At 43.4% G+C, this 25,522-nt stretch overlaps 3 protein-coding genes across 3 annotated transcripts; all 3 read left to right on the top strand.

The window, feature by feature from the left end:
* The first annotated feature begins 3,180 nt into the window (after positions 1–3,180).
* Positions 3,181–4,125, top strand: LOC117317458. Its single transcript, XM_033872269.1, has one exon. It carries the CDS (start codon positions 3,181–3,183, stop codon positions 4,123–4,125), a length of 945 nt encoding a protein of 314 aa, XP_033728160.1.
* On the top strand, positions 4,126–4,734 carry LOC117317457. Its single transcript, XM_033872268.1, has one exon. It carries the CDS (start codon positions 4,126–4,128, stop codon positions 4,732–4,734), a length of 609 nt encoding a protein of 202 aa, XP_033728159.1.
* A 1,541-nt stretch (positions 4,735–6,275) lies between these two features.
* LOC117317456 lies at positions 6,276–6,890 on the top strand. Its single transcript, XM_033872267.1, has one exon. It carries the CDS (start codon positions 6,276–6,278, stop codon positions 6,888–6,890), a length of 615 nt encoding a protein of 204 aa, XP_033728158.1.
* The last annotated feature ends 18,632 nt before the right edge of the window (positions 6,891–25,522 follow it).

Here is a 25,522-nt window from a genome sequence, read left to right as displayed (position 1 = left end):
ATGAATTATCTGAACCATCGAAAATTCCATGAAAACAAAAATATTTTTTAATTTTGTCATATGATTAATCCTCGCGTTTTTCATTGTACAGGTTTTCCTTTAATCTCCCCGAAACGAGTGAACTATTGTCTCTATATATCGAGTACCTTTGTAAGTAAAGATTTAACACGCCATCAAAAGAGATGTAAGTCAATATCTTGTTTAGTCATTAGTATATTTAGGTCGCTATATCGCTTGTGTTTGTTTCTGACATACGCCACGGAAAAATAAAGCAGCCTTCTTCAGGTTCCTGGCAATGTAATGAGGGCATATAAAAGGATAAATGACCTCAAAAATATGTTAAAAGATCGAGCGTTTTGTTTAATTTGATATTTCATGGACATAATTTAAAATCTCGACGACTTTATCATTGATTGATTTGGAGGCAAGAGTTTTGAACTAGTAATTGTGACATGTACAATCATAAGAGCGATGGTTTCTATAGCGAAGCATTCAAATAAATAAATAATAAGGACCAAAAACCTACAACTATCAGATATGTTGATATGTTTCTCGAAATAAAACATCTTTTTAGTATTGTTTTAAGTCGTTTTAAAATAATCAGATATTTGAAGGCGGTGTTCATGAATGACCGGCCAACTGGTGGACATTGTACTCATTGTATGTTGTCACTACACTGAAATGGCTCACGTGCCGTCCACCCATTTCATCGTACAGCATCTTCATTCTTCCTCAGTGACATTAGAGGTGACAAATTTTGGATCAAGAAGAATCTAAAACTGGCGAGAACACAATTCGTTGGATTGTGAATCATCATATCATATAGGTATATCTTTGTGTGGTACGATCCCTATAGGTTGGCTTGTGTTTCTCAGGAGGAAGAAATCATGACGGTTCGGTAAAGTCGTGGTTGTGTCATTGGCGGAACACTTTACCCGCAAATATTCTGTGGTTTTCCTCCAGTGTGTTGCTGGGAATGTCACCCTCAAACTATTTCAAGGCGTTTTTTTAACAGCCAGGATCATTTAAGGACGTGCCTGGTTTTAGAGATGAAGGAAAGCCGGAGTACCCGGAGAAAAACCACCGGCCTACGGTCTGTACCAGACAACTGCCCCACGTGGGTTTCGAACTTGCAACGAAGACCAAGGAGACTCAAAATGACATTGGCTGTTGGCTGAGCGATATTTTCACCCAACAAACAAGCAGTACCCTGCTATCACGTCAATTCTTTCTGAATTGTCATTTTTGTCACATTTGAAACATTTTCTATTTCTGTTGATACTTTGAATACAAAAATTGCTCATTTTAAAACCTGTTACTATTAAGCAGAGTTACCGTTTCATTATGCTATGGAATGATCACGACATTAATTAACTGGCTTCCATCTCTGCTGATATCGCGTTGATTTTGCTACGACTGTTTTTTGTAGTTTCTGTGACATCTAAATAAGTACTATTACCGAGGAAAATTAATCAAATAATGCCAGCGATTATATTTTGTTTACTGTACAAAAATAAACTGCGTTGCTTTAAAAAATTCAAAGGTATGATTAAAAAAATAAATATTTAAATACATGTTTTAAAGGCAACAAAACCATCTTGATTCAATTATGCATTTCTAGATTTAATTCGAATCGTGACATTTAAATTCTTTTCATCATAAGCTGTAATCATCCAGATGAAATTCGTTACAATTCTTCTTAGTCCATGAATACGTTCGTTAAACATAAAACGTAAATTAAAGATACAAATGTATTAAAGGAGATACAGATGACGGTTGATAACATCATTATGGTTATAACACATGATCACAGAGGCGGCAAAGCATTACGATGACGCAAATTAGAAAAAAATGTCCTTTTAGGAATCGGAAAGGTCATAAATACATTTGGGTGACTATGTACATATGTACATAGCATTACAGCACCAATGCTGAAGTACATGGCATATCAACAATCACGGCTTCAATCAAAGTACGTCAAGGTACATGAATATACATAAGGATGTCATGTACATAAAGGTAAAAGGAACATAATAAGGAACTAAGGGTGAAATAAGCGTAAAAATGAAATATACAATGTAGATAGAGATGAAATGTACATAAAGGTGAAATATATATATATAAAAGGTGAAAGAAACCAATCATAAAGATGAAATTTACATAAAGATGAAATATACATAATGATGAAATATACATAATGGTAAAATATACATAATGATGAAATATACATAAAGGTGAAATATACATAAAGGTGAAATATATATAAAAGTAAAATTTATGAAAAGGTGAAATGTATATATATAAAAGGTGAAAGAAACAATCATAAAGATGAAATATACATAATGATGAAATATACATAATGATGAAATATACATAATGATGAAATATACATAAAGGTGAAATATACATAATGGTGAAATATACACAATGGTGAAATATACTGTACATAATGATGAAATATACATAATGGTGAAATATACATAAAGGTGAAATATACATAATGGTGAAATATACACAATGGTGAAATATACCTAATGGTGAAATATACATAATGGTGAAATATACATAATGGTGAAATATACACAATGGTGAAATATACTGTACATAATGATGAAATATACATAATGGTGAAATATACATAAAGGTGAAATATACATAATGGTAAAATATACATAATGATGAAATATACATAATGGTAAAATATACATAAAGGTGAAATATACATAATGGTAAAATATACATAATGATGAAATATACATAATGGTGAAATTTACATAAATGTGACATATACATAAAAGTAAAATTTATGAAAACGTGAAATGTATAAGAATGTGAAATATGCATAATGGCGAAATATACATAATTGTGAAATATATATAATGGTGAAATATATATAATGGTGAAATATATATAATGGTGAAATGTACATCAAGATGAAAGCTATATAGACGTATCACAGCGTCAAGAAGTACAAAGGACGTAAAATGGCTAAATCAAGATTTCGTCAAAGATTGAGGGTAAATTAAGGTACCACCTCACAAGGTCAATGGAAGTTTAGAATACATAAAAAATGAAAGTAGCAAGGATAAAACACAAGAAATTGACAGGAAATGGCAGCGTCGCGAGACAATCAATGATAAAACGTAAACCGGCAACACCAAGGATAAGGTGTACGTAGGAATGTCAACACACAGGGACAGCGTCAAGTATAAAGAGTACGGAGGAATGTCAACACACAGGGACAGCGTCAAGTATAAAGAGTACGGAGGAATGTCAACACACAGGGACAGCGTCAAGGATAAAGAGTACGGAGGAATGTCAACAAACAGGGACAGCGTCAAGTATAAAGTGTACGGAGGAATGTCAACACACAGGGACGGCGTCAAGTATAAAGTGTACGGAGGAATATCAACACACAGGGACAGCATCAAGTATAAAGTGTACGGAGGAATGTCAACACACAGGGACAGCGTCAAGTATAAAGTGTACGGAGGAATGTCAACACACACGGACAGTGTCAAGGATAAAGTGTACGGAGGAATGTCAACACACAGGGACGGCGTCAAGTATAAAGTGTACGGAGGAATGTCAACACACAGGGACAGCGTCAAGTATAAAGTGTACGGAGGAATGTCAACACACACGGACAGTGTCAAGGATAAAGTGTACGGAGGAATGTCAACACGCAGGGACGGCGTCCAGTATAAAGTGTACGGAGGAATGTCAACACACAGGGACAGCGTCAAGGATAAAGAGTACGGAGGAATGTCAACGCACAGGGACAGCGTCAAGTATAAAGAGTACGAAGGAATGTCAACGCACAGGGACGGCGTCCAGTATAAAGAGTACGGAGGAATGTCAACACACAGGGACAGCGTCAAGGATAAAGAGTACGGAGGAATGTCAACGCACAGGGACAGCGTCAAGTATAAAGAGTACGAAGGAATGTCAACACACAGGGACAGCGTCAAGGATAAAGAGTACGGAGGAATGTCAACACACAGGGACAGCGTCAAGTATAAAGTGTACGGAGGAATGTCAACAAACAGAGACAGGGTCAAGTATAAAGAATACGGAGGAATGTCAACACACAGGGACAGTGTCAAGTATAAAGTGTACGGATGAATGTCAACAAACAGAGACAGGGTCAAGGATAAAGAGTACGGAGGAATGTCAACACACAGGGACAGCGTCAAGTATAAAGTGTACGGAGGAATGTCAACACACAGGGACAGCGTCAAGTATAAAGTGTACGGAGGAATGTCAACAAACAGAGACAGGGTCAAGGATAAAGAGTACGGAGGAATGTCAACACACAGGGACAGTGTCAAGTATGAAGTGTACGGAGGAATGTCAACAAACAGAGACAGGGTCAAGGATAAAGAGTACGGAGGAATGTCAACACACAGGGACAGCGTCAAGTATAAAGAGTACGGAGGAATGTCAACACACAGGGACAGCGTCAAGGATAAAGTGTACGGAGGAATGTCAACACACAGGGACAGCGTAAATGATAAAGTGTACGGAGGAATGTCAACACACAGGGACAGCGTCAAGTATAAAGTGTACGGAGGAATGTCAACACACAGGGACAGCGTCAAGTATAAAGTGTACGGAGGAATGTCAACACACAGGGACAGCGTCAAGTATAAAGTGTACGAAGGAATGTCAACACACAGAGACAGCGTCAAGTATAAAGTGTACGAGAAATGCCAACACATAGGGACAGCGTAAATGATAAAGTGTACGGAGGAATGTCAACACACAGGGACAGCGTCAAGTATAAAGTGTACGGAGGAATGTCAACACACAGAGACAGCGTCAAGTATAAAGTGTACGAAGGAATGTCAACACACAGAGACAGCGTCAAGTATAAAGTGTACGAGAAATGTCAACACACAGGGACAGCGTCAAGTATAAAGTGTACGGAGGAATGTCAACACACAGGGACAGTGTCAAGTATAAAGTGTACGGAGGAATGTCAACACACAGGGACAGCGTCAAGGATAAAGTGTACGGAGGAATGTCAACACACAGGGACAGCGTCAAGTATAAAGTGTACGGAGGAATGTCAACACACAGGGACAGTGTCAAGTATAAAGTGTACGGAGGAATGTCAACACACAGGGACAGCGTCAAGTATAAAGTGTACGAAGGAATGTCAACACACAGAGACAGCGTCAAGTATAAAGTGTACAGAGGAATGTCAACACACAGGGACAGCGTCAAGTATAAAGTGTACGGAGGAATGTCAACACACAGGGACAGCGTCAAGGATAAAGAGTACGGAGGAATGTCAACACACAGAGACAGCGTCAAGTATAAAGTGTACAGAGGAATGTCAACACACAGGGACAGCGTCAAGTATAAAGTGTACGAAGGAATGTTAACACACAGAGACAGCGTCAAGTAGTGTACGAGAAATGTCAACACACAGGGACAGCGTAAACGATAAAGTGTACGGAGGAATGTCAACACACAGGGACAGTGTCAAGTATAAAGTGTACGGAGGAATGTCAACACACAGGGACAGCGTCAAGTATAAAGTGTACGAAGGAATGTCAACACACAGAGACAGCGTCAAGTATAAAGTGTACGAGAAATGTCAACACACAGGGACAGCGTAAATGATAAAGTGTACGGAGGAATGTCAACACACAGGGACAGCGTCAAGTATAAAGTGTACGGAGGAATGTCAACACACAGGGACAGCGTCAAGTATAAAGTGTACGGAGGAATGTCAACACACAGAGACAGCGTCAAGTATAAAGTGTACGGAGGAATGTCAACACACAGGGACAGCGTCAAGTATAAAGAGTATGGAGAATGTCAACACACAGAGACAACGTCAAGTATAAAGTGTACGGAGGAATGTCAACACACAGGGACAGCGTCAAGTATAAAGTGTCCGGAGGAATGCCAACACACAGGGACAGCGTCAAGTATAAAGAGTACGGAGGAATGTCAACACACAGGGACAGCGTCAAGGATAAAGTGTACGAAGGAATGTCAACACACAGAGACAGCGTCAAGTATAAAGTGTACGGAGGAATGTCAACACACAGGGACAGCGTCAAGGATAAAGTGTACGGAGGAATGTCAACACACAGGGACAGCGTCAAGTATAAAGTGTACGGAGGAATGTCAACACACAGGGACAGCGTCAAGTATAAAGTGTACGGAGGAATGTCAACACACAGGGACAGCGTCAAGTATAAAGTGTACGAGAAATGTCAACACACAGGGACAGCGTAAATGATAAAGTGTACGGAGGAATGTCAATACACAGGGACAGCGTCAAGTATAAAGTGTACGGAGGAATGTCAACACACAGGGACAGCGTCGGGGATAAAGTGTACGGAGGAATGTCAACACAAAGGGACAGCGTCAAGGATAAAGAGTACGGAGGAATGTCAACACACAGGGACGGCGTCAAGTATAAAGTGTACGGAGGAATGTCAACACACAGGGACAGCGTCAAGTATAAAGTGTACGGAGGAATGTCAACACACAGGGACAGCGTCAAGGATAAAGTGTACGGAGGAATGTCAACACACAGGGACAGCGTCAAGTATAAAGTGTACGTAGGAATGTCAACACACAGGGACAGCGTCAAGTATAAAGTGTACGGAGGAATGTCAACACACAGGGACAGCGTCAAGTATAAAGAGTACGGAGGAATGTCAACACACAGAGACAGCGTCAAGTATAAAGAGTACGGAGGAATGTCAACACACAGGGACAGCGTCAAGTATAAAGAGTACGGAGGAATGTCAACACACAGGGACAGCGTCAAGGATAAAGAGTACGGAGGAATGTCAACACACAGGGACAGCGTCAAGGATAAAGAGGCATGTTTTTATTTTTTAAACTGTATATGTATACAGTAAACACTGAGACAAATATCAATGACAAACCAACACAAACGGAAAGCCAACAGCGACCAAATAAATACAAAACACGAAATATAAAACGGCTGATCGCGAAGCAACGGAAACCAGCAGAATCCCTTATTGAATCACAAACAAGTCTTAGGACAACGTGCATGTAACAGCTGTATAAAACTGTTTTGCATTCATTAATTTTTATTTATTCATGAATTCATATCTAACGATGATACATATTCATATAGATCATGTAATGTATACATAACTGTATTCGCGTTCAATTGTGATATACTCCTATCCGTATTTTGTACAACCATTTGAGATTGTTTGGTGTTCTACTGGTAGGCTTTAGTCCCAAGATTTGCCGTTACCCAGCATGACATGTGTGAATTCAGATTGTATACACGTGAGTTATGTTCTTACGACAACAAATACGTGTACAGTTGATCAAATTGTAGGATTAATACGCGATCATCCTTTTCTAAGTCTCCATTCAGATCTATGTATTTGTTTGTATTCTGTTTTCGTTTTATCGATTTTGAATTATCGACTTTGAATTATCGATTTTGAATGATAGATTTTGAATTATCGATTTTGAATTATAGATTTTGAATTATCGATTTTGAATTATAGATTTTGAATTATCGATTTTGAATTATAGATTTTGAATTATAGATTTTTTATTAGAATTACAATTTCGTTGCTATATTGGTATTCCCTGTTATTTTTGTTTGTTTTTCGTTTGTTCGGCCCATTTTGATGGCCCTAGATTCCTTCTAGATTTGTACACCTTTGGTAGTACATTTTTGTTATATTTATTTGGTAAATAATGAAAATGTGCCATTCACCTGTTTGCAAGATTCTTTGAACTTTCATCCACCGACATAATTTGTACCATTCTACATCTCTTTATTTGAAACACATCACGACTTAAAGTTTGACCCTCTTACGTTCTATCTAATCATATATCGCTACTTGTATATTTGCATCAAAGCTACGACGTAAAACATAAACCTTTCATAAACATTGGTAACATTATTTCCCTTTTAATTTTCAGTCGAATATCAAAAGATATCTAAAAATAGATTTCTAAATGTGTTGTATATATAGCGAAGTTCTGCCCACTTGTAATTAACTACAATCGTGCGTCTCTCTGGCCTTCTAGTTACAAGCTGGTAACAGATCAATGAGATGGTTCTGAACACCTCCCAGTATGTACAGGGCCTGTGTAATCCTCATAGGAATCGACACCACCACGTTCAGCTATGTCTCGGAAGTCCGTGATGGATCATGCCCAGGCCATCTCATTGTTTTTACATAAAACTGATATTTTGTAGGAGCACCGGACTGTGAAAGGGACATTGGAAGGTACGTCACGTCCATGTTTTGCTATCCATTGACCTCGTTACGAAATTTTATTTTAGTTTATTTATTTATTTTTTTTGTTTTTGTTTTTTTTTTGTTTTTTTTTTTACAAATATATATAATTTATTATGTGTACATGTGTTATATATTATGAACTCAAGTATACCCGTATAACTTTATAAAGATATTTGGCTGACGGCAGAACATTTCTCATTTCAGACGTTAGAATTAATTCATGATTAAGCACGATTGTCTCTGTAGAAAAATCATACCGTTCGAGTCAAAATACTTTCTTGTATTGAAACTGATTGGAGATGTTTTTCCTTTTTTTTCTCATAAATACGAATTATGTGATAAACAGAATCTTACACTCCTCGCTGTTAAATATAGTATTTAGTGACCTCGTTTATGGCACACATAGTTAACAAATTAGTAAACTCGTTAAATAAATTTCATATTGCGTAACAACGAGAGTAAGCTCCTCTATATTGATGATATGATAGAAGACATGTATATGTATGTAATACATAGATAAAACAGTTAACCAGCAAAATCGCAAATTGAAATTAGATTTGATCAACAAAACTAAGTTTCAAGATCGAATCGTGACTTATACTTAAGTCCCCTTACCTTTCTTCCCGAACCCCTCACCTTTAGTCCTCAACCCCTCATCTGTAGTCCTGTACCCCTCACCTTTAGTCTCTAGCCCCTCCAATTTAGTCCTCAATCCCTCACCTTTAGTCCTCAACCCCTCACCTTCAGTCCTCAACCCCTCACCTTTAGTCCTCAACCCCTCACCTTTAGTCCTCAACCCGTCACCTTCAGTCCTCAACCCCTCACCTTCAGTCCTCAACCCCTCACCTTTAGTCCTCAACCTCTCACCTTTAGTCCCCAACCCCTCACCTTTAGTCCCCAACCCCTCACCTTTAGTCCCTAACCCCTCACCTTTAGTCCTCAACCCCTCACCTTTAGTTCCCAACCCATCACCTGTAGTCCTCAACCACTCACCTTTAGCCCCAACCCATCACCTGCAGTCCTCAACCACTCACCTTTAGCCCCAACCCCTCATCTGTAGTCCTGTACCCCTCAAATTTAGTCTCTAGCCCCTCCAATTTAGTCCTCAACACCTCACATTTAGTCCTCAATCCCTCACATTTAGTCCTCAATCCCTCACCTTTAGTCCTCAATCCCTCACCTTTAGTCCTCAACCCCTCACCTTTAGTTCCCAGCCCCTCACCTGCAGTCCCAAACCCCTCACCTTAAATCAGCAACCCGTCATCTTTAGACCGCAACCCCTCATCTGTAGTCGCCAACTCCTCACCTTTTTCTCCAGCCCATCACATTTAATCCCCAACCAATTACCGTTAGTCCCCAGCCCCTCACCTACAGTCCCAAACCCCTCATTTTAAATCAACAACTCCTCACCTTTAGTCCACAGCACCTCGCCTTTAGTCCCCAACCCCTCACCTTTAGTCCCCAACCCCTCACCTTTAGTCCCCGACCCCTCACCTTTAGTCCCTAACCTCTCACCTTTAGTCCCCAACCCCTCACCTTTAGTCTCCAGCACCTCACCTTTAGTCCCCAACACCTCAACTTTAGTCTCCAGCACCTCACCTTTAGTCCCCAACCCCTCACCTTTAGTCCCCAATGTGAGTGGTTGCGGACTACAGGTGATGGGTTGGGAACTAAAGGTGAGTGATTGAGGACTAAAGGTGAGGGGTTGAGGACTAAAGGTGAGGGGTTGAGGACTAAAGGTGAGGGGTTGAGGACTAAAGGTGAGGGGTTGGGGACTAAAGGTGAGGTGCTGGAGACTAAAGTTGAGGTGTTGGGGACTAAAGGTGAGGTGCTGGAGACTAAAGGTGAGGGGTTGGGGACTAAAGATGAGAGGTTAAGGACTAAAGGTGAGGGGTTGGGGACTAAAGGTGAGGGGTCGGGGACTAAAGGTGAGGGGTTGGGGACTAAAGGTGAGAGGTTAGGGACTAAAGGTGAGGGGTCGGGGACTAAAGGTGAGGGGTTGGGGACTAAAGGTGAGGGGTTGGGGACTAAAGGCGAGGTGCTGTGGACTAAAGGTGAGGAGTTGTTGATTTAAAATGAGGGGTTTGGGACTGTAGGTGAGGGGCTGGGGACTAACGGTAATTGGTTGGGGATTAAATGTGATGGGCTGGAGAAAAAGGTGAGGAGTTGGCGACTACAGATGAGGGGTTGCGGTCTAAAGATGACGGGTTGCTGATTTAAGGTGAGGGGTTTGGGACTGCAGGTGAGGGACTGGGAACTAAAGGTGAGGGGTTGAGTACTAAAGGTGAGGGATTGAGGACTAAAGGTGAGGGATTGAGGACTAAATGTGAGGGATTGAGGACTAAATGTGAGGTGTTGAGGACTAAAGTGGAGGGGCTAGAGACTAAAGTTGAGGGGTACAGGACTACAGATGAGGGGTTGGGGCTAAAGGTGAGTGGTTAGGGACTAAAGGTGAGGGTTCGGGGACTAAAGGTTATGTGTTGTGGATTAAAGTCGCCAACTCCTCACCTTTTTCTCCAGCCCATCACATTTAATCCCAAACCAATTACCGTTAGTCCCCAGCCCCTCACCTACAGTCCCAAACCCCTCATTTTAAATCAACAACTCCTCACCTTTAGTCCACAGCACCTCGCCTTTAGTCCCCAACCCCTCACCTTTAGTCCCTAACCTCTCACCTTTAGTCCCCAACCCCTCACCTTTAGTCCCCGACCCCTCACCTTTAGTCCCCAACCTCTCACCTTTAGTTCCCAACCCCTCACCTTTAGTCCTCAATCCCTCACCTTTAGTCCTGTACCCCTCACCTTTAGTTCTCAACCCCTCACAATTAGTCCTCAACCCCTCCACTTTAGTCCTCAACACCTCACATTTAGTCCTCAATCCCTCACATTTAGTCCTCAATCCCTCACATTTAGTCCTCAACCCCTCACCTTTAGTTCCCAGCCCCTCACCTGCAGTCCCAAACCCCTCACCTTAAATCAGCAACCCGTCATCTTTAGACCGCAACCCCTCATCTGTAGTCGCCAACTACTCACCTTTTTCTCCAGCCCATCACATTTAATCCCCAACCAATTACCGTTAGTCCTCAGTCCCTCACCTACAGTCCCAAACCGCTCATTTTAAATCAACAACTCCTCACCTTTAGTCCACAGCACCTCGCCTTTAGTCCCCAACCCCTCACCTTTAGTCCCTAACCTCTCATCTTTAGTCCCCAACCCCTCACCTTTAGTCTTCAGCACCTCCCCTTTAGTCCCCAACCCCTCACCTTTAGTCTCCAACACCTCACCTTTAGTCCCCAACCCCTCACCTTTAGTCCTCAACCCCTCACATTTAGTCCTCAACCCCTCAACTTTAGTCCTCAACCCATCACCTTTAGTCCCCAACACCTCACCTTTAGTCCCCAACCCCTCACCTTTAGTCCTCAACCCCTCACCTTTAGTCCTCAATCCCTCACATTTAGTCCTCAATCCCTCACCTTTAGTCCTCAATCACTCACCTTTAGTTCCCAACCCATCACCTGTAGTCCGCAACCACTCACATTTAGTTCCAAACCACTCACCTTTAGCCCCAACCCCTCATCTGTAGTCCCCAACTCCTCACCTTTTTCTCCAGCCCATCTCATTTAGTCCCAAACCAATTACCGTTAGTCCCCAGCCCCTCATTTTAAATCAACAACTCCTCACCTTTAGTCCACAGCACCTCACCTTTAGCCCCAACCCCTCACCTTTAGTCCTCAACCTCTCACCTTTATTCCCCGACCTTTCACCTTTAGTCTCTAGCCCCTCTCCTTTAGTCCCCAACCCCTCACCTTAGTCCTCAACCCCTCACCTTTAGTCCTTATCCCCTCACCTTTACTCTCTAGCCGCTCTCCTTTAGTCCCCAACCCCTCACCTTAGTCCCCAACCCCTCACCTTTAGTCCTCAATCCCTCACCTTTAGTCCACAACCGCTCACCTTTAGTCCCCAACCCCTCACCTTTAGTCCCCAACCCCTCATCTTTAGTCCCCAACCCCTCACCTTTAGTCCCCAACCCCTCACCTTTAGTCCCTAACTCCTCACCTTTAATCCACAACACATAACCTTTAGTCCCCGAACCCTCACCTTTAGTCCCTAACCTCTCACCTTTAGTCCCCGACCCCTCACCTTTAGTCTCTAGCCCCTCTCCTTTAGTCCCCAACCTCTCACCTTAGTCACCAACCCCTCACCTTTAGTCCTTATCCCCTCACCTTTACTCTCCAGCCCCTCTCCTTTAGTCCTCAACCTCTCACCTTTAGTTCCCGACCCCTCACCTTTAGTCTCTAGCCCCTCTCCTTTAGTCCCCAACCCCTCACCTTAGTCCTCAACCCCTCACCTTTAGTCCTTATTCCCTCACCTTTACTCTCTAGCCCCTCACCTTTAGTCCCCAACCCCTCACCTTTACTTCTCAACACCTCACCTTTAGTCCTCAACCCCTCCACTTTAGTCCTCAACACCTCACATTTAGTCCTCAACCCCTCACCTTTAGTTCCCAGCCCCTCACCTGCAGTCCCAAACCCCTCACCTTCAATCAGCAACCCGTCATATTTAGACCGCAACCCCTCATCTGTAGTCGCCAACTACTCACCTTTTTCTCCAGCCCATCACATTTAATCCCCAACCAATTACCGTTAGTCCCCAGCCCCTCACCTACAGTCCCAAACCCCTCATTTTAAATCAACAACTCCTCACCTTTAGTCTACAGCACCTCGCCTTTAGTCCCCAAACCCTCACCTTTAGTCCCTAACCTCTCACCTTTAGTCCCCAACCCCTCACCTTTAGTCTCCAGCACCTCACCTTTAGTCCCCAACCCCTCACCTTTAGTCCTCAACCCCTCCACTTTAGTCCTCAACACCTCACATTTAGTCTTCAATCCCTCACATTTAGTCCTCAATCCCTCACCTTTAGTCCTCAACCCCTCACCTTTAGTTCCCAGCCCCTCACCTGCGGTCCCAAACCCCTCACCTTAAATCAGCAACCCGTCATCTTTAGACCGCAACCCCTCATCTGTAGTCGCCAACTCCTCACCTTTTTCTCCAGCCCATCACATTTAATCCCCAACCAATTACCGTTAGTCCCCAGCCCCTCACCTACAGTCCCAAACCCCTCATTTTCAATCAACAACTCCTCACCTTTAGTCCACAGCACCTCGCCTTTAGTCCCCAACCCCTCACCTTTAGTCCCTAACCTCTCACCTTTAGTCCCCAACCCCTCACCTTTAGTCCCCGACCCCTCACCTTTAGTCCCCAACCTCTCACCTTTAGTTCCCAACCCCTCACCTTTAGTCCTCAGTCCCTCACCTTTAGTCCTGTACCCCTCACCTTTAGTTCTCAACCCCTCACATTTAGTCCTCAACCCCTCCACTTTAGTCCTCAACACCTCACATTTAGTCCTCAATCCCTCACATTTAGTCCTCAATCCCTCACCTTTAGTCCTCAACCCCTCACCTTTAGTTCCCAGCCCCTCACCTGCAGTCCCAAACCCCTCACCTTAAATCAGCAACCCGTCATCTTTAGACCGCAACCCCTCATCTGTAGTCGCCAACTACTCACCTTTTTCTCCAGCCCATCACATTTAATCCCCAACCAATTACCGTTAGTCCTCAGTCCCTCACCTACAGTCCCAAACCGCTCATTTTAAATCAACAACTCCTCACCTTTAGTCCACAGCACCTCGCCTTTAGTCCCCAACCCCTCACCTTTAGTCCCTAACCTCTCATCTTTAGTCCCCAACCCCTCACCTTTAGTCTTCAGCACCTCCCCTTTAGTCCCCAACCCCTCACCTTTAGTCTCCAACACCTCACCTTTAGTCCCCAACCCCTCACCTTTAGTCCTCAACCCCTCACCTTTAGTCCTCAACCCCTCAACTTTAGTCCTCAACCCCTCACCTTTAGTCCCCAACACCTCACCTTTAGTCCCCAACCCCTCACCTTTAGTCCTCAATCCCTCACGTTTAGTCCTCAATCCCTCACCTTTAGTCCTCAATCACTCACCTTTAGTTCCCAACCCATCACCTGTAGTCCGCAACCACTCACATTTAGTTCCAAACCACTCACCTTTAGCCCCAACCCCTCATCTGTAGTCCCCAACTCCTCACCTTTTTCTCCAGCCCATCTCATTTAGTCCCAAACCAATTACCGTTAGTCCCCAGCCCCTCATTTTAAATCAACAACTCCTCACCTTTAGTCCACAGCACCTCACCTTTAGCCCCAACCCCTCACCTTTAGTCCCCAACCCCTCACCTTTAGTCCCCAACCCCTCTCCTTTAGTCCTCAACCCCTCACCTTTAGTCCACAGCACCTCACCTTTAGTCCCCAACCCCTCACCTTTAGTCCTCAACCCCTCACCTTTAGTCCCCAACCCCTCACCTTTAGTCCTCAACCTCTCACCTTTATTCCCCGACCTTTCACCTTTAGTCTCTAGCCCCTCTCCTTTAGTCCCCAACCCCTCACCTTAGTCCTCAACCCCTCACCTTTAGTCCTTATCCCCTCACCTTTACTCTCTAGCCCCTCTCCTTTAGTCCCCAACCCCTCACCTTAGTCCCCAACCCCTCACCTTTAGTCCTCAACCTCTCATCTTTAGTCCCCGACCTTTCACCTTTAGTCTCTAGCCCCTCTCCTTTAGTCCCCAACCCCTCACCTTAGTCCCCAACCCCTCACCTTTAGTCCTCAACCTCTCACCTTTAGTTCCCTACCCCTCACCTTTAGTCCACAGCACCTCACCTTTAGTCCACAGCACCTCACCTTTAGTCCCTAACTCCCCACCTTTAGTCCTGTACCCCTCACCTTTAGTCCCCAACCCCTCACCTCTAGTCCTCAACCCCTCACCTTTAGTCCTCAATCCCTCACCTTTAGTCCTCAACCCCTCCACTTTAGTCCTCAACACCTCACATTTAGTCCTCAATCCCTCACCTTTAGTCCTCAACCCCTCACCTTTAGTTCCCAGCCCCTCACCTGCAGTCCCAAACCCCTCACCTTAAATCAGCAACCCGTCATCTTTAGACCGCAACCCCTCATCTGTAGTCGCCAACTACTCACCTTTTTCTCCAGCCCATCACATTTAATCCCCAACCAATTACCGTTAGTCCTCAGCCCCTCACCTACAGTCCCAAACCCCTCATTTTAAATCAACAACTCCTCACCTTTAGTCCACAGCACCTCGCCTTTAGTCCCCAACCCCTCACCTTTAGTCCCTAACCTCTCACCTTTAGTCCCCAACCCCTCACATTTAGTCTCCAGCACCTCACCTTTAGTCCCCAACCCCTCACCTTTAGTCCTCAACCCCTCACCTTTAGTCCTCAACCCTTCACCTTTAGTCCTCAACCCCTCAACTTTAGTCCTCAATCACTCACCTTTAGTTCCCAACCCATCACCTGTAGTCCCAAACCCCTCACATTTAGTTCCAAACCACTCACCTTTAGCCCCAACCCCTCATCTGTAGTCCCCAACTCCTCACCTTTTTCTCCAGCCCATCACATTTAATCCCCAACCAATTACCGTTAGTCCCCAGCCCCTCACCTACAGTCCCAAACCCCTCATTTTAAATCAACAACTCCTCACCTTTAGTCCACAGCACCTCGCCTTTAGTCCCAACCCCTCACATTTAGTCTCCAGCACCTCACCTTTAGTCCCAACCCCTCACCTTTAGTCCTCAACCCCTCACCTTTAGTCCTCAACCCTTCACCTTTAGTCCTCAACCCCTCAACTTTAGTCCTCAATCACTCACCTTTAGTTCCCAACTCATCACCTGTAGTCCGCAACCCCTCACATTTAGTTCCAAACCACTCACCTTTAGCCCCAACCCCTCATCTGTAGTCCCCAACTCTTCACCTTTTTCTCCAGCCCATCTCATTTAGTCCCCAACCAATTACCGTTAGTCCCCAGCCCCTCATTTTAAATCAACAACTCCTCACCTTTAGTCCATAGCACCTCACCTTTAGTCCCTAACTTCCCACCTTTAGTCCACAACCCCTCACCTTTAGGCCCCAACCCCTCACCTTTAGTCCCCACCCCTCACCTTTAGTCCTCAATCCCTCACCTTTAGTCCTCAACCCCTCACCTTTAGTCCACAGCACCTCACCTTTAGTCCCCAACCCCTCACCTTTAGTCCCTAACTCCTCACCTTTAATCCACAACACCTAACCTTTAGTCCCCGACCCCTCACCTTTAGTCCCTAACCTCTCACCTTTAGTCCCCAACCTCTCACCTTAGTCCTCAACCCCCTCACCTTTAGTCCTTATCCCCTCACCTTTACTCTCCAGCCCCTCTCCTTTAGTCCTCAACCTCTCACCTTTAGTCCCCGACCCCTCACCTTTAGTCTCTAGCCCCTCTCCTTTAGTCCCCAACCCCTCACCTTAGTCCTCAACCCCTCACCTTTAGTCCTCAACCCCTCACCTTTAGTCCTCAACCCCTCACCTTTAGTCCTCAACCCCTCACCTTTAGTCATTATCCCCTCATCTTTACTCTCTAGCTCCTCTCCTTTAGTCCCCAACCCCTCTCCTTTAGTCCTCAACCCCTCACCTTTAGTCCACAGCACCTCACCTTTAGTCCCCAACCCCTCACCTTTAGTCCTCAACCCCTCACCTTTAGTCCCCAACCCCTCACCTTTAGTCCTCAACCTCTCACCTTTATTCCCCGACCTTTCACCTTTAGTCTCTAGCCCCTCTCCTTTAGTCCCCAACCCCTCACCTTAGTCCTCAACCCCTCACCTTTAGTCCTTATCCCCTCACCTTTACTCTCTAGCCCCTCTCCTTTAGTCCCCAACCCCTCACCTTAGTCCCCAACCCCTCACCTTTAGTCCTCAACCTCTCACCTTTAGTTCCCTACCCCTCACCTTTAGTCCACAGCACCTCACCTTTAGTCCACAGCACCTCACCTTTAGTCCCTAACTCCCCACCTTTAGTCCTGTACCCCTCACCTTTAGTCCCCAACCCCTCACCTCTAGTCCTCAACCCCTCACCTTTAGTCCTCAACCCCTCACCTTTAGTCCTCAACCCCTCCACTTTAGTCCTCAACACCTCACATTTAGTCCTCAATCCCTCACCTTTAGTCCTCAACCCCTCACCTTTAGTTCCCAGCCCCTCCCTGCAGTCCCAAACCCCTCACCTTAAATCAGCAACCCGTCATCTTTAGACCGCAACCCCTCATCTGTAGTCGCCAACTACTCACCTTTTTCTCCAGCCCATCACATTTAATCCCCAACCAATTACCGTTAGTCCTCAGCCCCTCACCTACAGTCCCAAACCCCTCATTTTAAATCAACAACTCCTCACCTTTAGTCCACAGCACCTCGCCTTTAGTCCCCAACCCCTCACCTTTAGTCCCTAACCTCTCACCTTTAGTCCCCAACCCCTCACATTTAGTCTCCAGCACCTCACCTTTAGTCCCAACCCCTCACCTTTAGTCCTCAACCCCTCACCTTTAGTCCTCAACCCCTCACCTTTAGTCCTCAACCCCTCAACTTTAGTCCTCAATCACTCACCTTTAGTTCCCAACCCATCACCTGTAGTCCCAAACCCCTCACATTTAGTTCCAAACCACTCACCTTTAGCCCCAACCCCTCATCTGTAGTCCCCAACTCCTCACCTTTTTCTCCAGCCCATCACATTTAATCCCCAACCAATTACCGTTAGTCCCCAGCCCCTCACCTACAGTCCCAAACCCCTCATTTTAAATCAACAACTCCTCACCTTTAGTCCACAGCACCTCGCCTTTAGTCCCAACCCCTCACATTTAGTCTCCAGCACCTCACCTTTAGTCCCAACCCCTCACCTTTAGTCCTCAACCCCTCACCTTTAGTCCTCAACCCTTCACCTTTAGTCCTCAACCCCTCAACTTTAGTCCTCAATCACTCACCTTTAGTTCCCAACTCATCACCTGTAGTCCGCAACCCCTCACATTTAGTTCCAAACCACTCACCTTTAGCCCCAACCCCTCATCTGTAGTCCCCAACTCTTCACCTTTTTCTCCAGCCCATCTCATTTAGTCCCCAACCAATTACCGTTAGTCCCCAGCCCCTCATTTTAAATCAACAACTCCTCACCTTTAGTCCACAGCACCTCACCTTTAGTCCATAACTTCCCACCTTTAGTCCACAACCCCTCACCTTTAGGCCCCAACCCCTCACCTTTAGTCCCCACCCCTCACCTTTAGTCCTCAATCCCTCACCTTTAGTCCTCAACCCCTCACCTTTAGTCCACAGCACCTCACCTTTAGTCCCCAACCCCTCACCTTTAGTCCCTAACTCCTCACCTTTAATCCACAACACCTAACCTTTAGTCCCCGACCCCTCACCTTTAGTCCCTAACCTCTCACCTTTTGTCCCCAACCTCTCACCTTAGTCCTCAACCCCTCACCTTTAGTCCTTATCCCCTCACCTTTACTCTCCAGCCCCTCTCCTTTAGTCCTCAACCTCTCACCTTTAGTCCCCGACCCCTCACCTTTAGTCTCTAGCCCCTCTCCTTTAGTCCCCAACCCCTCACCTTAGTCCTCAACCCCTCACCTTTAGTCCTCAACCCCTCACCTTTAGTCATTATCCCCTCATCTTTACTCTCTAGCTCCTCTCCTTTAGTCCCCAACCTCTCACCTTTAGTCCCCAACCCCTCACCTTTAGTCCACATCCCCTCACCTTTAGTGTCCAACTCCTCACCTTTAGTCCCAAAACCCATCACCTGTAGTCCTCAACAACTCACCTTTACTCCCAAACCACTCACCGTTAGCCCCAACCCCTCATCTGTAGTCCCCAACTCCTCACCTTTTTCTCCAGCCCATCACATTTAGTCCCCAACCAATTAACGTTAGTCCCCAGCCCCTCACCTACAGTCCCAAACCCCTCATTTTAAATCAACAACTCCTCACCTTTAGTCCACAGCACCTCACCTTTAGTCCCTAACCTCTCACCTTTAGTCCCCAACCCCTCACCTTTAGTCTCCAGCACCTCACCTTTAGTCCCCAACCCCTCACCTTTAGTCCCCAACCCCTTACCTTTAGTCCTCAACCCCTCACCTTTAGTCCTCAACCCCTCACCTTTAGTCCCCATTCCCTCACCTTTAGTCCCCAACCCCTCACCTTTAGTCCCAAACCCCTCACCTTTAGTCCTCAACCCCTCTCCTTTAGTCCCCAACCCCTCACCTTTAGTCCCCAACCCCTCACCTTTAGTTCCCAGCCCCTCACCTTTAGTCCCAAACCACTCACATTTAGTCCCTAACCTCTCACCTTTACTCTCCAGCCCCTCACCTTTAGTCCCAATCCCCTCACCTTTAGTGTCCAACCCCTCACCTTTAGTCTCCAACCTCTCACCTTTAGTCTTCCACCCCTCACCTTTAGTCCCCAACCCCTAACCTTTAGTTCCCAGCCCCTCACCTTTAGTCCCAAACCACTCACATTTAGTCCCTAACCTCTCACCTTTACTCTCCAGCCCCTCACCTTTAGTCCCAATCCCCTCACCTTTAGTGTCCAACCCCTCACCTTTGGTCTCCAACCTCTCACCTTTAGTCTTCCACCCCTCACCTTTAGTCCCCAAACCCCTCACCTTTAGTCTCCAACCTCTCACCTTTAGTCTCCAACCCCTCACCTTTAGTCCCCAAACCCTCAACTTTAGTCCCAATCCCCTCACCTTAAGTACCTATCCCCTTGCCTTTAGTCTCCAACCCCTCATCTTTAGTCCCCAACCCCTAACCTTTAGTCCCCGACTCCTCACCTTTAGTCTCCAGCCCCTTGCCATTAATCTCCAACCCCTCATCTTTAGTCCCCAACCCATAACTTTTAGTCTCCAACCCCTCACCTTTAGTCCCCAAACCCTCAACTTTAGTCCCAATCCCCTCACCTTAAGTACCTATCCCCTTGCCTTTAGTCTCCAACCCCTCATCTTTAGTCCCCAGTCCCTAACCTCTCACCTTTACTCTCCAGCCCCTCACCTTTAGTCCCAATCCCCTCACCTTTAGTGTCCAACCCCTCACCTTTAGTCTCCAACCTCTCACCTTTAGTCTTCCACCCCTCACCTTTAGTCCCCAAACCCCTCACCTTTAGTCTCCAACCTCTCACCTTTAGTCTCCAACCCCTCACCTTTAGTCCCCAAACCCTCAACTTTAGTCCCAATCCCCTCACCTTAAGTACCTATCCCCTTGCCTTTAGTCTCCAACCCCTCATCTTTAGTCCCCAACCCCTAACCTTTAGTCCCCGACTCCTCACCTTTAGTCTCCAGCCCCTTGCTATTAATCTCCAACCCCTCATCTTTAGTCCCCAACCCATAACCTTTAGTCTCCAACCCCTCACCTTTAGTCCCCAAACCCTCAACTGTAGTCCCAATCCCCTCACCTTAAGTACCTATCCCCTTGCCTTTAGTCTCCAACCCCTCATCTTTAGTCCCCAACCCCTAACCTTTAGTCCCCGACTCCTCACCTTTAGTCTCCAGCCCCTCACCTTTAGTCTCCTGCCCCTTGCCTTCAGTCCCCAGCCCCTTACCTTGAAGCTTAACGTACGCATTGTAATTTACTTCAGCTTTATTGGGCACACAAAAATTGGTTAAGCTTCATTGGATACGCAATACAGTAGTGTACATTATACAGTCAAGCTTCATTGGATACGCAATACAGTAGTGTACATTATACAGTCAAGCTTCATTGGATACGCAATACAGTAGTGTACATTATACAGTCAAGCTTCATTGGATACGCAATACAGTAGTGTACATTATACAGTCAAGCTTCATTGCGCATATAAGAAGATAGTTTACTTTATTTTGTTAAGCATCATTGAGTACACTATTAGTAGAGGGACCGCGGTGGCCGAGTGGTTAAGGTGTCCCGACACTTTATCACTAGCCCTCCACCTCTGGGTTGCGAGTTGCCAGGTACTGACTGTAGGCTTTTCTCCGGGTACTCCGGCTTTCCTCCACCTCCAAAACCTGACACGTCGTTAAATGGTCCTGGCTGTTAATAGGACGTTAACCAAAATGAACCACACCAAAGTACACTATTAAGTAGTGTTGTTTTTTATTCGATTGAGCATCATTGCTAAACCAATTAAAACGTGTACTTTGTTTGTTTTAGCTTTATTTGTAACAAAATAAAATGGTGTACTTTATTAGGTCAAGCTTTATTGGGTGAACTATAAAATAGTGTACTTTATTTGATTAAGTTTCATTGGGTAAACAGTGAAATAGTGTACTTCAGTAGGTTCAACTTCATTTCGTTCAAAGTAAAATAGTGTACTTCAGTAGGTTCAACTTCATTTCGTTCAAAGTAAAATAGTGTACTTTATTTGGTTAAGCTTCATTGAGTACATAATAAAGTATGGTACTTTATTGAGTCAAACTTTATTGCTTACACAATAAAGTATTGTACTTTATTGAGTCAAGCTTCATTCGATACACAATAAAGTATTGTACTTTATTGAGTCAAGCTTTATTGCTTACACAATAAAGTATTGTACTTTATTGAGTCAAGCTTCATTCGATACACAATAAAGTATTGTACTTTATTTGATCAAGCTTCATTGGGCGAACAGATAAAGTTTTAATGTGATGTGGTTTAGCTTCATGGAGCATGTAGACAAAAAATACCTAATTTCGTAAAGGTTGCGGCAAACAGATAAACAATTTAAGTAATTTTGCTCAGTTTCATTGAAACACAATTTTGTTTGGGTTTAACAGGCTTGCAGGTAAACTGTATTTACGTGTTTGGATTTTTCATAATTCAATTTTCCACATTAAACTGAGACACGTTTCTCAGCTTGATGTTTCATTGTGCCGACACTATAAATCGTCCATCCATCTGACATATGCATCATGGGACATAAAACATCCTTAAATGACCATATTGTGTAAGGGATGTAAACAATACCAAATCTAATAGTGCAAAGTGTATGTCCGAGATATGAAATAAAATATGTAGAGAATTACTTAACTATAGGAAATTGGTAGACATTATCGTAAATTTAGATATGAAACTCACATAAAATACAGTTTAATATCCTCAGAGAAAAAGATATCCAATCGAACATCAGAGCTACGTTAGAGTAGACATTGAAGGAGACACAACCAGATTTTCCTTTTGACAGCAGAGCCTTTATTTTGACATTCATAACTCAAAAAAATATCGTTCACGTTTATGTAATTGAGGTATCGATATGCACGGGAATCCTTACCCTTCAAATACATATATAAATTTCGACCTTAGGATGAAGTTGGCCGCAATAATACAATTTGCAATTTGCTAAAATTGTTTCGACAGTATCGATGTAGTGGAGCATAACTTGACCCAGATCCAATTTTTCAACTGAAACAACGCAATCCCGAGGCGTGTAACAGTGTAGAACAGTATTAATCCACACCGACTTTTCGAAAATAACATAAAGTCATTAATGAACCATTGGGCATCGCGTTGGAGTGTCTAGAATTGAAAGTAATCATCCAGCTCCCCACTTCAATACAAGCGCGGCCATTTTCCAACTGGTGCTTCATACATGCTTCGCAGCAAATTCGATTTTCTTATCTACATGTTGATTGGATAATAAACAAATGACCAATCACTCACATTTTTCATCATCCATTGTCGACCCTCTCAGCCAATATAATTTTATGACTGCAAGAAAACGTTAAGTGATTTCATTTCATTAATGACATTTATTCTTCAAATGTTCTAATTACCATATTTTGGTTTAATAAAGATGCACCCTAAAAACATTTTTTACTTGTAAGCAAGTTTTTGAACAAAAATAGAATTCTCCTTATAGGTCACACCACATTAACAGAGAATAAAGAGGATTTTTTTTTTTTGTTCATCCTGATTTTCAAATACAGTACATGTAGCCGCTTTTTCGAAAAATTGCATGTTTTTAGAAAGTCTTAATATTTCACAGTTAAATAAGATTTAAAGCTTTGTCATTAATGGAGAGCTGATTATCCTTGGCAAATACATGGATCTTACGCTCCTAATGCCGTCAAATTTACTAAACGAGGAGGTGTTTTGGCCCTTCAGTGCATGGTAGGGAAAATAGGTTGAAATATATCGCCTATTGTTCTTCTCTCCTAGTGAGTTTCTGCCCTTGATACAAATATAACACGGAATACAGGTCGAAAATTCGTGTCAAGTCCCTGTGATTCGGACCAGCCTCTTTTCATTATATCGATTGTGAGTTAGAAGTTCAGTAATTACTAGCTTCACTTGGTTCAGTAATTACTAGCTTCACTTGGTTCAGTAATTACTAGCTTCACTTGGTTCAGTAATTACTAGCTTCACTTGGTTCAGTAATTACTAGCTTCACTTGTTTTTGTAGCCGAGGCTGTTATTGGTGGTAATATCAGAAAGTGTATTGGCCTATTTCTTGACATATTACAAACAATTTCGAAATTGTACCTTCAGTACGATTGTTGAAACTTAAACGGGAGAAGTAATTTCATGTATTACGGGTTATTTAATAGCTGGCAGCTGATTTATCTTGTAACATTTTATACCCATCCCTCAACTAATTGTGACGTTCGTGTTTATAGTACATGTAATCACTTTGCGCGTGCGTGGGGTGTCCATGGATAAGACCAATTTGAATAGCAACGCCAATACCAAAGACAAGCTAAGACTGACAATTAATGTTATTTGTGCGCTGTTTATCGACATTTGAAAAGAATTTAAGTTTTTCTATAGTTTTGTATTTGTAACGTTATCCAATGTTTTCCTTAGACGTCTTATGGTGATTTCGAATGCATATTTCAAAGTACTGTAAATCACTTAAATTTTGCGTGGGATTTATTTTCGCGTTGATACTTAAGGAGAGTCAATCGCGAACTAAAATCCTTCACGATTTTTTGTACGAAAATAAGACATACCGCAAGCTATCGGTTATAAATATAAGTGTGGGAGTCCTGCACAGTCCACGATTCTAATAGCTAATAATTTTCGAATTTAAAATCATTTCTTAATCATAGTTAGCGAAATTATGCATTCGTGAATATATCGAAGGAGGTAAGTTCGCGAAATTCAAGTGATTTACAATATTGTTTTTACAAAACCATGAAACATACAGATGTATATACATCCCACGGGAAGGGCAAAACAGTAATTCATCGAATGTGATACTAAAAAAAATAAAAAACAAATGCTAATTTGTTTATTTTGACAAACTGTAAACTGCCATTATGATTTTATTTCAACTACTTACAGATTGAACGGGATTATACAGCTAAATAAAAAATTCACTTTGCTCTTCAATAACGAAACCAGTAAACAATTCCGATCGCTTTATTTTCCTATCAAGATTTTGGGTCACGTGCTTTTGTTCTGACTTGCGAATCACTCTATATGCCGGCGTGTGAATATGTTCGGATATTGTTTACATTGACGATCTAGTTTTATATGACTTCTGACTTGAATACACTTTCATTTTGTAAATTATAAAACATTTAGTATACATCTATATAAACACATGCGGAATAGCTGATATATATGCTAACAAAAAGCCAGTAAAATGCAGACCGTATATATACAATGTATATACATATAATCTTACAGAACACTGGCACTCCTGATAACATCGAGTTTATGGCCTCTGTATTGAATGCGGTAATGAATTTCATATAAAATGTACGAGTTGTCGCAGGAACAATACCTTAATGAAAAAAACCAAGCTGGTACCATGTTAGTTAGACAGCACAAAAATGGAGAAGTATCCATGCGCGTGGACACAATCGCAAGGCTTCCCTGTGAGTCACCACTGCGACAATGGAGGGTTGTCGAATACCGCAAGTTTTCAAATCAATGCTAATTACTTTTATCAGAATTTACATCCCAAAACGCCAGTACTACCATGGAATCCATAATTTCAAGAATATCGCACAAAGTACCTTCTAATCTGCAGCGAATATCCACGCTTCCTCGAGCTTTGAAATCATCTCGGCAAATTGATCACAGGGATTCGGTTTTAACTTTTGAGTAATGACATTTGTGAACATGCGAACGCTTAAACTATCTATTTTTTAAAGTTTGAAAAGGTTTTAGAATGAGCATAGATACTGAATTCTAGTGTTTTTCATCATTACCATCTTGTATAACTCGATTTTTTTTAAACGGAGCTCCTGTGACTCGAATAACCAAATCACACACGCGCTGTTCTTTTAGCACTGCGGATTTATTTCAAATCTATGGGAATATGATGAAGTTCTTGTCATTGAAATAAAATGAATATTTGTTTTTATTAAGCATTTTTCTTGAAAATGGCATTTGTATGTTTACCAACATCAAAATAGTGAGACT

The sequence above is a fragment of the Pecten maximus genome, chromosome 19 (genome assembly GCF_902652985.1).
Source record: "Pecten maximus chromosome 19, xPecMax1.1, whole genome shotgun sequence".
In the NCBI taxonomy this organism is placed as follows: domain Eukaryota; kingdom Metazoa; phylum Mollusca; class Bivalvia; order Pectinida; family Pectinidae; genus Pecten; species Pecten maximus.
Note: the sequence above shows the minus strand (reverse complement) of the source record. Positions and strands in the feature narration are given on the sequence as shown.

What these genes read in the sequence shown, in the direction of transcription:
- LOC117317456 (XM_033872267.1), top strand. Translation starts at nt 6,276, where the DNA reads ATGTCAATACACAGGGACAGCGTCAAGTATAAAGTGTACGGAGGAATG.
- LOC117317457 (XM_033872268.1), top strand. Translation starts at nt 4,126, where the DNA reads ATGTCAACAAACAGAGACAGGGTCAAGGATAAAGAGTACGGAGGAATG.
- LOC117317458 (XM_033872269.1), top strand. Translation starts at nt 3,181, where the DNA reads ATGTCAACACACAGGGACAGCGTCAAGTATAAAGAGTACGGAGGAATG.